Below are 13,882 nucleotides of genomic sequence, written 5' to 3'. Positions count from 1 at the left end.
AGACAGAGCCCTGAGAAAATTCTGTGAACAAACCACCTAACTTAAAATTAAAATGGCATAAAACGACTCCATTTAATTGGCCAAAACATACTTCAGCCAAATCACCAACATTGTAAATACCTACACAGATTTTCAACAGCTCCAAATTTAGATATAAAAACATTTTCATACACCTCCATAGTATAAAGTCACAAAACTGTACTCTGACCTCTTTTGACGTATATTAACTGACTCCTCTTGCACCTCCTGATCAGTGGAAAATGTGCTTTTGCCTCCATAAGGCTTTTCAATAAACTTGGGCTGGTGGTTTACTTCGGCAATTTCCAGAAATATTTTAACCCAGAAAAGCATGTTTCTTTTCTGAGTTATTACACATTTTACTGCACATACACACTGGATTACTCTGCTATCATACTTCTCAGAGCTGTAACACCAATCATGTCAGTAATCCAATCATGTCAGTAAAAGCATATACCTAGTGAGACTCTACTTTGAGTATGTGAACACTTCTTGTCACTAAAACAGTCTGCCCTCTGGAACTGCCCAGTAAAGAAAAAATTATTATTGCAGGGAAGAAAACTGAGGGTTGCAGTACTCATAATATCTCCCTGAAGTTCTTGTGTGATACCCTCCGCAAGGGCATTGTACCATTTTCAAAGGATGTTTCCTAGGCCCTTTGAAGACCAGACTCCTGTGCTGGGATGAGGGCAAACCAAGAGCAGTGAGGCCAGGACAGTGCATGCCAATCACACTCTCCACCTAAAGCACTGCCAGGCACCCCTGGATCTAAACTAGCAGGAAACAGCACACACATGCTGGAGAGGACCACCAGGGCAATTGGTTCTATGGAATTATAGCAAGAGACAGACTTCTTTTTCAGTGACAAAGACATAGCCAAGCAATCACAGCAAAGGACAAGAATCAAGTGCAGGGATGGTATCATGAATCCAGAGGAGGGCCATGAAGATGATCAGAGGGCTGGAGCACCTCTCCAGTAGAGACAGGCTGAAAGAGCTGGGTTTGTTCAGCCTGGAGCAGAGAAGGCTCTGGGGAGACCTCATAGCATGTTTCAGATCCTTGAAAGGATCCTTCCAAGAGAGCTGGAGAGGATTTTTCACAAGGGCATGTAGTGATAGGACAAGGGGGAATGACTTTAAACTGAAAGAGGGTGGGTTTAGATTAGACATTGTGAAGAAATTCTTCGTTTTGACATTGTAACAGGCTGTCCAGAGAAGTTATGGATGCCCCATCCCTGGAAGCATTCAATGTCAGGTTGGATGAGGCTTTGAGCAACCTGCTCTAATGGACTGCATCCCTGTCCATGCAGGGGTGTTAGACTACAGATGATCTTTAAGGTCCCTTCCAATCCAAACCACTTTATGGTTTTTGATACTATGACATCCACCCACTATCCATGAAGTTCTCTTTTCCAGCAGTGCACACTGAGGCTCTCCCTGGGAGGCTAGTAAGAGGGGGAATACTGAACAAGTAGAGAATAAAGTGCTCACAGAAGAGCACTGCTGTCATGCCACCACTCCTCTTTGGCAGCAGATGGACTACATCAGATTATTTCAAACATAAGTAGAGATAGAAATACTTAAGTCAGAGCTGAATTTGGCCTGCTCTTCCACAGTCCTCGTGTGAAGTCAATTATCTCATCAATCATGCTTTGCCCTGGGGCTCTCTTTCCCTATTAACTTGAAGAAATGCAAACATGCACGAGCGGTAACTGGATGTTACGCTTTGCACTGATTTGTGGATAGTAAAACATTAATGGCAGTGCCATCTCTGGTGAACAATAGCCTGATGCAAGAAATGGGTCATCATCTGAACACCCACTTGGAAAAAATTTTTCCCTTTCATATTAAGTGCTGTTAGTGTTAGATCCTGCTTCCACTACAGCAGTTAGGTTCTGCCCCTGACTTCAACAGCAGCAGGATCAGACCGTTCACTGATTAAAATGCAAAGCTGCAGATATTTCCTGCATGGGATGAATCCCCACAGGGAAAATTTGTCTGCATTTTTATTCATGTGAAGCATTTTAAGGCTTTCATTTACACAGTTCATTCAATAATAATGTGCATGCTGTATAATGGGGTACCTGATTAAGCATGCTTAAGTGCTTTGCTGGAGCGGGGCCATTTCTAGAATTTGAAGGTTTGCTGTGATCATACGCTCAAAACAGGCAAGCTAGTTTGGGGAATTTCTCACCTGAGTCAATGGGCTTAAATAGGATCAGCATAAAAGGGAGAAATTTGGAAATGGCTTTGAGTTTCTTTCTTTTCGGCATCAGTTCCTCCTCAAATTAGGCTGAGAAAGTCACCCAATTGTATGTTTTATGCTTGTCTACGAAATCCTCCAGTAACTTTTAAACTGGCTACCAGCTTTTCCTAAATGAATCAGGAAGGATAAGAGCCGGAACTTCAGTTACAAAAGTTTAATAAAGAGGTAGAAGGACAGAGCACAGAAACTTTCTTCATATACGTGTAAAAGCTCACTTTCTATTATCTACCAGGGATACTGAGAGAAGGACGCCACGAACCATAGCAAAACTTTAACCCCAAGTGTTATAGGGTTTAGATATCAGAGAACTCAGTCACATTAATATAGAAGTTCAAAAGAAATACTTACTTGATGTGGTCTGGGGGAAGAAAATAAGAAAACAATGAAGAAAAAAAGAAAGGAGAAATTCTCAAATATTTTTGGTTTTGAAAATCAGAAACCTCAAGGTCCTCGGATTTTAATCTCCATCTATTTTTCCTCTTTTTATTCATTATTATCCTCTCTCTTTCCTGTTCTTATCCCTAATTAAAAAATCAAAGACTCTTAACAAAAAAAAAAAAGGCACCTTCTCTTTTAAACTCCAAAAAGCCAGGTAATTTTTTTTTTTCTAAAGCCATTATCCAAGAAGTGTCTTTGAAAAATTTTTTAGCAGGTGTGACTGGCCACTGTTGCACTTTGTACAGTACAGTTTGTACAGTAATGCTCCAACATTACCTAAATTCTCCTGGTTGGTCATAACTTCAGCATGGTATTATAAAACATTCCACTCACCTTAGAGCAGCCCCTATCAAACCAGCACAGAATCAAGCTGGTGGTTTGTTGTTACTCTTCTCATTACAGCATGAAAATTTAAAGACTTTTGTCTCAATTACTATCAGCCTGCTAATTTTCTCACAGGCACTAATTTAAGTCTGTGGAAAAAAACCACAAGGAGTTTCCCTGTGCAAGGATTTTTTGTGTAAAAGAAAGCAATCAATACTTTGCCAAAGCCTTGTATTATGAAAAGTGGCATGTATTTAATGTACTCTGAAAGTGCAGAAAAGACTTTCTCGTACAGTCTGTGTCCTTTGTAAGAGCCGACTGAAGACAAATTATTTTATTTCAGGAACATCTGAATCCCATTGATTAGCATGATGAATACAGAACAGGAAAGCTGCCAGGTACAGAGGAAGCTGGGCATGTCCAAAAGGGAGTGGAGCAAACAAGCAAATTACAGTATATGCATGCCTTTTTTTTTTTTACCTAAATGTTTTCATTTGGAAAACTTGGACACTTGAACCTTTAAGTTTCTTTAACTGGCTGGTCAGTTAATCAGCATATTGGTCTAATTCTCTGAAGGCAAGCAGAGATGGGATTTAGAAATGAAAAATAATCAGTAAAATATTTACATACATTATATTTAATTGGAACAGGATATCTTCTGCGGGAAAAAAAAAAAAGAAAGGAAAAGAAAAAGTAAAAAAACCCATGTTTCTTATTTTTGGGGAGAACAGTGGCATAAAAGTAATTGTGCCACTCCTAAGCATTGCTTTAGCATGTCTGAGACTGGGAGCACCCGAAAAGGGTTTCAGAAGAAAATCAAGATACCAGTGCATTCATGCAGTAGGCCCCAAAGTGTCATCTACTTCCCACAACACCAGGAAGTTCCAAAGGGTGGCCCTTCTGCAGTCCTTGGCAGTCCACTGTGAGGATTTCTGGAGAACAAAACTGTAGAGTTTGTTTGCCTTCCAAAATGTTCCATCTCTTACAAGTAAAAGTTAAGTAAACAAGGCTCTTATCTTGAACTGAAAGCCAGTAATTATTTTTTCTTACTGTCTTTATAATTCTTATACAATTTGTCATACTTCTTATATTTTAGGAACTATATTCATTTAAATCTTGACTGTTTCATCCACAGATACACCTTAAAAATTGATCTCTTGCATGTTCCCACATAGTTTAGAAAAAAATGTTGAAAATATTTCATCATTAAGTTTTATGCTTTTACAAACTGCAAAAATACTTTCCTTTTGTTTTTACCTTCTTGTCAAGTGAAAAAATTAAGAAAAAAAAAATGGAAGAGAAAAATGCTTACCAACATGTTTTAAAAGTCAGAAAACAATAATGATTTTTATCAGATGCTTGAAAAGTAGAAGTTGTTTTGTTTAACAAGTAAGCAGATAATCCCCTACCAGTTTTTCACTGTTTATGGGAGGGCACCATATATTTAGCAATTTTATTTTCACCTTTTAATCACCATAGTCCTAAAAGAAAAAAATGTATTTGTCCATCATAGCTCCTCCTTTCTCAGTCTTTCCTTCATCTTATTTTGTTTCATGTCTTTGTCCTCCATTACACCCAGCCTTTGCTTATGGTGGTAGGTTAGAAAGTAATTATTTTATCCATGCCAGGAACCACAATTATGGAATCCACAAAAGGAGCTGACAAAGGAGAAGTTGTCTCTGCTCTCAGCCTTTGCTCCCTCATGCCCAAAAACCCAGAAGTGAATGCGCATGGCCAGAATTCTCAATTTCTTAGAAGAAAGTAGGCAGGCATTTTAGTCAGTGTTTTCTGACTTAGCAGTGGTAGTAGGAAAAGCTGAGTATAAGCATGTCTAAGGATGGAAAAGCACTTTGGTATTAGAGTCATCACCTACCTGGAAAGAGAAAAATTTTCAACAGTTTGTTTAGTGTTTAGCTCCATGAGCATTGCCTGCACCTGAATCAGTAAGATTTTGCACTATACATGCTGCTTAAAGCACCAACCTTCCAGTTTTATTTGGCCCATACCTTATATGTAAACCTGGCATAACTTCAAACTCACACCCAGGATGAAAGTTTTCACACACACACTTGTACCACATGCACGTATTTGGTTGAACACAGATGTTTAGCCCCACTTGTTATCGATAAAGTGTAAGCTGTTCTGCGTGTATGGCTGTGACAGCTTCCTCACATTCCACCATTCAAGGGCAGCAGAGTATGCCTAAGATGCCACTCAGTTATTAAAGGTACAGCTCCTGTAGTTAAAACTGCTCTTCTTTTGATGAAGGAAGAGGACAACAGGGAATTTGGATTTACTTGAAAAAAACATTCACAGTTTATCCACAGACCACTTGGATTGCAAAGCTGGTCTTCAAGGCAATTAAGAGAATAAATGTCTTCACATTTAGTCAGGATGAGAGAAGGGAAGCTCAGCTTCCTTACACTTAGACTGACTTCTGGTTCAAAGTCTGCAAAACCACAACTCTTATTTCCAATACAGGCAGGCAGCACAGTGCAAGGGAATCTAAGGGAATACAAAATTACTCCAACTTTCCAACCAGTGTTTGTACCCAGGACTCAGTCTCCTTCTTAGAACTTTCTCAAGGCATGAGAAAATGAAGCAGATCTGGTGACCCAAATTTACTATTTTCCTATTAGAAGTGAACAGAAAAAATAATCTTTCATGTCCAAGGTACATTCAAGGAATATAAAGGACTCAGTAGTTGATACCTGTTCAGTATGTTGCCAGCTTCTAGAGTCATTCATTCTTTCTTTCGACTTGATGCTTTCAACAGTCATTTACCACTACAAAATGGTGCCAGAGCACTACACAAGAATATGCAATAAAAAAGGAATAAAGCAGGGAATTCTTGCAGGGAAATATACAACATCACCTTTCCCCTTAGCTACCTCAGCAAAAATCAGCATTTATTAATGTAAGCTCTTCTGGATAAACAAAAAATTAATTATGTCACTTTCTGTTTTGTCAACTTATAAATTTTAACAGTGGACTTCTCTAGCCACAGAGCTGCTATAGCAGAAGCTTATGAATAAGAAGTGTAAACAGAGACAGCAATTTTGTTTCACTGTCCTTGAGGGGGGAGTCCATAGTTTTACAATGACATCAGAAAACAACATGGCTGTAATTTTCGAGGGATGGAATAAGTTCCATTCTGTCTTCTATAATAACATGTATTTTTGTATGGAATGCTAAATGGTGGCTACTGAATGTACTAAATATATATTGAGAGTCATGGTAATGACTGGAAGCCAAGCTCAGAAGAGAGAACTGCCATCATACATACACATACAGAGTCCAGCTCTCAAAAAGAGGCACTTTTATACTGCAACAGAACAGTAAAGAGGGCTTAAACTGGCTGTACACATAAATGATTAGGGTATGAGAATCATGACCACAGAGTTTACTATAAAAAAGCAGAACAAAGGGACAGATGATGGGCATGTGATAGATAGGATGGCCATATATTTAATAAAGAAATGCATCATAAATCTTTGCAAATCATCATACAATTGGAACTGGATGATTTCTCTGGCCATCATTCTCCCTTGGCACTTACTGGAGCACTCTAGATACCACAAACAGCTTTAAATAATTTCAGTTCAAAAACAACAAGAAGAGAAATATTTCCTTTTTCCATTCATGTATTTAGAATATTTTTCTCCGTATTTCACCTACCCAGAATAATTTTCAGTGCTGCATCAGTAGCACATTTTCTGAAGATAAAAATGGAATGAGTTCAAAGTTTAGTATTATTCAACAGCCTTGTCACTAGAAAAGGGAAAAAAAAATCCACCTGCCCAGTGAGAAAGACAACATTCATTTTGATCCTCAAAGATTCCAACTGTAAGGAAAAAACCTGAAAGTACTACATGTAGAAAAGATATTTAAGGATGTTTTGAAAATCAGAGATTTTAGTCTCTAAGTGACTGAATTGCTGGTAATGAAGTAATTTGTCTGTGAAAGAAGGTGGGTACTAAACTCATCTGGTCATGATTTTAAAATTCTAAGACTCAAGCTGGTAAGATCCACCTAGCAGGACACAGTCTATCTGTACTCGCATCAAACCTGACTATGCACTTACACTTGTTCTAAGCACGCATACCAACCATATGCACTAATTACCACACTTTGGACACAGCTGCTATAGATATGGAAGCAATATCTATGCAATATAATAGACACCCCAAAATGCCATCATGCTTTGAGAAAGCTTAAAACAAAAATTTGAGCTTACATCTTGAAGTTGCTGTCACAGCGGCACCACCTGAAAATACCATTTTATCTTCATTTTCTTATTTGTGAGGAAACTGATTTTAAAATAATCTAGAAACAAAATTACTTTTTATTTTTAGTTGCAGAAAATTAACAAAACAACAACTACTCCAAAAACTAAAAAACTTTGTGTAAGTTTGGAATCTATCAGGTTGAAATTCACTTCTAGTGTTATTTTTTCTTGCTCTCCTACTGCGAATCTGGGACAACACCGGCTCCCTCTGGTGGCCAGCGTACAAAACGATTTCAGTAAAATCTCGTGCACCACCAAGTTTACTTAATCTGTTTCTAATTCACTGGCTTTCGTATGGGTTGAGAACATTAATCAGAATAGGCTCTATCATAAATTATACATCTATCCTTATTCCTTAAGAGCACTGAATATCACTGACATTGGAGTTGTAGGGCAGGAATTTGTTTTGATTTATAAGTTATCTTGGCATTTATTTGTTCTCCAGAAAAGGCTCAATGATATTTTCCATTTTTATTGACTGCTTATTTGATTTTCACCCCAGATATCTTAACATGAAGGACAGCATTTGAACAAGGCTTTTTGGTAGTGCAGATAAATCCTGAGTATATTAAATGTGTTTCTTACTAATTCTGGTAATAGCATTTTGGCAAAAAATTTGTTATAGCGGTGAATTTGTTATTAACTTTCCCATGTCATTCTCACTACACTTCCAATGTCTCCAAGGTTAAAATAAAAGGAGTAAAGCCAAGCCAATGTCCCTTCATATCACTGCTGACCTAAGACTCCGCCGAGGATATCTAAACTGATACTCCTTCCTGTTACTGAAAATGACAAAAAAAGAACATTTTCTTTCAGAAGCCAAGTTGAGGAGCTCTTAAAAATCCTGAGCTGAAGCTTGGAACAAACAGGAATTCTCCTGAGGGCTGAGCTGGTGTTCATGACCCAAACTTCCAGTGAGTTCCCTGTCTTGCAATCATGCTTTGGTTAAACCCCTCCGTGCACACACGATATTGTGCATGGACAGTTCTGAGAGAGAGTATCTGTGCAATTCCACTCAACAGATTTGGATTTCATGAGTATTACTGAAGGTTTTTTCTGACATCCTGTAGAGTACTGGCGGGTTTCAAACTATGCTAATGTCATAGTATAATTTCTTGTAACTAGGATGACTTCTAGTAAACCCACAGAAATCTTTCTTCTATATTTTTTGTAAGTTCTGTTCAATAGTATATATGTATCTGTAACTTATGAAATCATAATAAGCAAATATGAGTGAACATAAGCAATGATCCGTTTTAAATCCTGAAAGGCAGAGCTTGCCAGCTTAAGCTGGTCTTTGAGATATTTAATCTAAGAATTTCACAAAAATGTGAATTCCCCTGAACACATTTTAGAAGTAAATTTTGCATTTAAGTTAAAGAAAAGGTAAATTAAGTGTAAATAATGAACTTTTTGAGATTTAACCTACAGCTTCTAAGAGTTTGAGGAAGCTACCTGAAAAGAGACTGCTATTTGTAGGAAACAGCTGTGTAGAGAGAGGCCATAGCTCTATCCTTTCAAAGCAAGGACATTTTTTCATTAAAAATGTGATTTTGTTGAAATGTGTTGTTTTGTTGTTTTGCCACCTTTCAGAGACAATGGTGTCAATGGAAAGAACTGCTTTGACAATACGCAGTACTTTGTACTCAATATAAAACACTTTATTTTTACACATTATTTTTACACTAGTTTGAACTCTATTGGCCATGTAACTGTGGAGTTATAAATACGATGCAAATAGAGCAATGAGAATGGGTAAATTAGGTTCTTTATCTTCACACTGTGAACACCGACTTGTTTTTTCGTTTGGTTTTTTTTTTTTTTTTTTTTTTTGAGAGAAGACTTACAATTAAACCATTGTCCTGTCTTAAGAAGGTATTACAAAGTACCTGGCAGCTCAGAGAGTTCAAATCCACTCCACTTTTATTAGAAGACCCTGAGGGTACTAAGTATACTTTCTGAAGAATCATTTAAAGCTTACTAACTACATGTCATATTTGTATTAAAAACTGTCAAACTCCATTTTAGTCATATTTCATATTATCTGTAGGAATGCTTTGCTTTCTTATTCTCCATTTTGCCTACCTGGAAAGGAGTCAAGATTAACATGATTATTTGCTTGAGGGTAAAACAATAATTTTTCATCATTTAAATTAGAGTTATGTATTGCAAGTCACTCATTTAAATAACATGAACATCTTAAAGCACAGTACATGTGAGGTCAGAATAGTTCTGGGTGTGTGCATCATTACATTACAACTCATAAAGCCTACGTTTGTAGCTCAGGATTATTAAAAATACATGTCTTATGGGCCGTTCTCATGAAGAACTTCCTTTAGCACCTATGGATGATATTTTAATTAGAACTCACTGACTATTTCTAGTACAAGTGCAAAAAGGAGACTTGTAAAATGAGATGTATCTTGGGCAAACAGTGTTTGTGTCTTTTGTTACAGAAATAGAACACACACCTTGATTTCCACAGCATGTCTCTAGCATAAAGATAAAATTACTCATATAAAGCATCAGGATGAAAGCATAAGTAAAGACTATGAATCAGTGCATTTGGTATTGGTTCTTGGTATTCCTTTTAAGCCCCCTATAGATGCAACAGATCTTCCTGTTTCTTTTGTCTTGACAGTTTGATTGATAGCCCATATACAGAAAGAATCTTGCACTTCAACTTGACTATGCCCAGTACTAGTTTTGTTCCAAAGGAACAAAATGGACGCAATAAAAGGAAAATAGAGCAAATAGGGAATACAAAATTTATCCCTGAAGTAACAGAAAGCAAGAAGAAAAAAAAAAAAAGGTTCTTAGAAACTTTCCATTAAACCTTTAAACAATACGGAAAGTAAGACACCCTGTCCCAAGAACACACTCTTCTGCAACACCAAATCAAAGCAAACCATGGCTCAAAATGAAGAGAATCTTTTGGAAAAGAATGACAGATAATCTTTCTGAGGCTGATATATAGATTTATATAACACACCGTTCAGTTCTGGAGCATACATCTCACAAATGAGTATGAACCACAGCCAAAAATAATCAATAGTAATTAAAGAGAATGTGCGAGTTTAAAAAGAAAAGAAGCCAAAATCTCAGTCAAAAAAAAAAAAAAAAAAGGTTTTTTTTTCCAGCAGAGGAGGAAGGAAGGCAACAGAAGAATCAGGGCAGCAGAGGCAACAGGAGGTTCAGAAGTATGAAGGTCATAGGAAGAGGCAAGGTCTGTCAGACACGCTTGGAGTATGAAGGGAAGGATGCACAACAGTAAACTGTCGGGGGAAAGAGTAAAAGGATAAAATTATAAGTATTGTGTAGGTCAGTCAGCAGAATGGCTAGCATGCTCAGTAACACTAAAGAATCAGATGCTCAAAAGAGGTGTAGGTGCATGGGCATGTATGTTAAAATTTGGAATTCCACAGTTGCTCTAACTGCCTGGGTTCATGTATAAGCTAACTCAATTCTAACAACACAATACTTACTGATACGCAATATGTCTGTGAATTCTGCTCTACTTGGCCTGAATTTTAATTCTCAAGAAGGAGCAAGACAGATGATATTGGAGATTCAACTTCATTCTTTAGCCTCAGATTACCTGAATGAGTAAGAGTAGTGATGGCAATAAAAGCCTCGTAACTATACCTGCAGGCGTACTTGCTTTAAAGACCACCTCTGAGAAAGAAAAGGCTGGGTCATTTGACACAGGCCTTATGAAGTAGTGTACCATGACAAGCCAGCAAAACCCCCTGCACAGCAGCCCTCAGTTTTCAGTTGATGTAGAGCCACGTGTAAAAGAGTGAAGTTTTCTCTCTGCTTCTACGCATTTTTGCTTCAAGCTAACAAAACCCACTCTTAGAATCTAGCCCTGTGAAAAACTAGATATACGTCTAAAGTGACTGAAGAAATATGACTGACTGTGAAACTGTCAACCTTTGTCAACTGGATTGTATTACTTGTTCATATATCAGTGATATAACGAAAAAAATTAAAAATTAGATATATAGACAAGGCTCTTTTCTATTCTTGTTGTACTTTAAAATTAACCTGGTTTTACTCATCAACCGTTAGTATGCATGTCATCTACAGAAAATAAAATAGTGTACCCACTCCTTCACCCCTTAAAGACTTTCTAATTAAGGGATGTTTAACTCTTTTGATCTACAGCTAAAAACAACGACAGGTTCAAATCATTATGTCATTTCTTCAAAGAAATACCACTTTCTGAAATTCACAAATCAATCAGTTGTGAAGTCTTTACCCAGTGTGAGCCCTGAGTTCACCAGTACTTTATCCAGTGCCAGAGTGAAAAACTTAACTTCAGGATCTCACTCTACAGGAAGGCAGAGTATATTGTATATCCTTTCCCACAGAGCTTTTAATTTCTTACTGCATATCTTAATGATAGTTCACAATTAGCCAAATAAAGGGCTAATGTGGAGTTTCACAGAAATACTGAATTTACTCTAATGAGCTGGCTGACATTTCAAGGCAGCATGTTTCAGTTGCTTGTCTAGGTGCAGCAGTCTTTCACTACGTATATTCTTTACCTCAGGTAAGTATCACAGGGCTTACCATCAACTCACGCATTTGGAACTTCATAAGCAATATGACATAACCAAACACCATGCAACAATCTCCATCTCTGCATTCCCAAAGTACAGTCAATCTTAGAATCAGGCCGTGAACAATCTGATTAGTATAAGGAAGGAGAAAGGATCCCATAAACACATGAATTTAAACGTGCACACAACATGCAGCTAAGGTTCTACCAGACCAAATGCTAGAGAAAAGATTATGTAATTAGGATAAAAAGATTTAAGAGAAAAAACTGTGAGGAACTTCTCTACCCTTGTTTGTAGAAGAAATTCTTAAATGTATTAAAGGGTATTTAATACAGAAAAGCTTGAGTATCTTACTAAAGGCCATACTCATGAATTACTCACACTCCACATAAATTTGGAAAACTCAACAAACAGGGATTTTTTTGTGTTGGGAGGGAGAGAGGGAGGGAAGAGAGGGAGGGAAGAGAGGGAGGGAGGGAGGGAGGGAGGACAGTCCTTCACAGACAGTGGCAGATCATAAGGAATGAGAATTTAAACTCTACGTGACCATAGAATTTTAACTTCTAAATGGGAATTTTTTTCTCATGGAACACATACTGCTGTTGACAGTCCCCCACCCACAACTGTTATCAGAGAAAGCAGTTTTGAGAGTGATTTCAGAAAAAAACACGTCTTCTAACAACACCTGGCATCAGCAGTTTATCCTCCTCCCCACCTCATTCTATGAGAAAACACTTTTACTGAGTAGAGTTAGGAAGATTGAAAATTTTGTTGTTATTTGAATCTACTGCCCAAATCTTATTTGCACTGCTTGAGGCATTCTCAGGCAATAAAACACATCGTTGCAAAATGTTTTTCTTACAGGGCTCAATCACTACGGTATCTAACCACCTTTCAGAATGGCATTAGGCAATGTAATTAGCATCTGTCCTACCTGTGCTGCTGTCTCTCATGGGTACATCTATACACGCTTCTCTTGTGTAAATCTACACACTTATCTTTATCTAGGTAGGACAAAGCATAATTACAGAGCTAAAACTTGTCCCTCTCCAACACTGATGCTTTCAGTCTAAAATAAGTACCCACTAAGCTCTTGCTCTCAGTAAATTGAGGACAATAAAAACTCAGGTTATGTTCCTATGTATGAGCTTAATCAAATCCTTTTGGCTGAGATACTGTGTTTGTTTAAGAGCAAATGATCACACTGATTACATCAGGGCTGCATTGATTAAAGGGTATTTGATCAGCAAAGTAGATCAGGAAAGCATTGCAAAATAACAGCGATAGAAACTCAAATGAAGCAGAAATATTAATGCAAAGAAGGCCACAATGGATTTTTAATAAAACATCGCAGGAAAGCTGATGCTATCTAGAACAAAAAGAAGATTTTAAGTATGATATGATTTCTGTGCATAAACTAGTAAATATGTCTTAGCGTTAATCCTCAGTAAGATTCAGGTTTTCTGTACGGATGATCTCCTTAATTTCCATTGTTAGCTCCAATAAAACTTAACAATTTGTATTTCCTCAGCACAGATTTGAGAAATAGTGCTTTAGGTTTAGCTGGTAATCAACAGCAAACACACCCACATTAATCTATCAGAGTAACTGCAACCTGCAGAGTACTTTTGGTAAACATAAGGTCCTGGAAAGAGACCTTCTCTCAAATTAGTAGCTAATGGAGACATTTCTCTATTCCATGGTTAGGAGACACCCTCCTAGTCTTCAAAGGAAGTACATCCATGAGATGTCATAACGTGCAGAGCTTTGCTGCTTTTACCAGCTCTACATGGGTGTGCAGGGCAAGCCCACAGGGAACATAATACATGATCAAAGACTTGGATTGTGTACAAAGATTTAAAGGCAGTCAATGGATAAGCACGGAAAAGCAGCATGAAAAACATGCTTTTCACAAGTACACGGGCATGTGAAAAATATTGTACTTCTTTGTCTGATAACTGTTACGCCCCAAGGTGAAGAGTAC

The 13,882-nt window shown here is 37.5% G+C and overlaps 1 protein-coding gene across 5 annotated transcripts in view; it reads right to left on the bottom strand.

Moving 5' to 3' along the window:
- COBL (cordon-bleu WH2 repeat protein) overlaps positions 1-13,882 on the bottom strand; it is a 157,467-nt gene that overhangs the window by 34,639 nt on the left and 108,946 nt on the right. For 2 of the 5 annotated variants that reach the window (XM_041411758.1, XM_041411759.1), the window contains one exon: positions 10,295-10,608. The exons of the other annotated variants lie outside the window; for them this stretch is intronic. In XM_041411758.1, coding sequence (XP_041267692.1) covers positions 10,565-10,608 — 44 coding nt within the window. In that variant the 3' untranslated portion in view covers positions 10,295-10,564. Of the gene's footprint in view, positions 1-10,294; positions 10,609-13,882 lie in introns of those variants that run through there. 5 annotated transcript variants of the gene reach the window in all.

The sequence above is a fragment of the Onychostruthus taczanowskii genome, unplaced genomic scaffold (assembly GCF_017590055.1).
Source record: "Onychostruthus taczanowskii isolate IOZ18803 unplaced genomic scaffold, ASM1759005v1 scaffold37, whole genome shotgun sequence".
Lineage (NCBI taxonomy): Eukaryota > Metazoa > Chordata > Aves > Passeriformes > Passeridae > Onychostruthus > Onychostruthus taczanowskii.
This window is presented reverse-complemented; position numbering and strand designations above follow the sequence as displayed.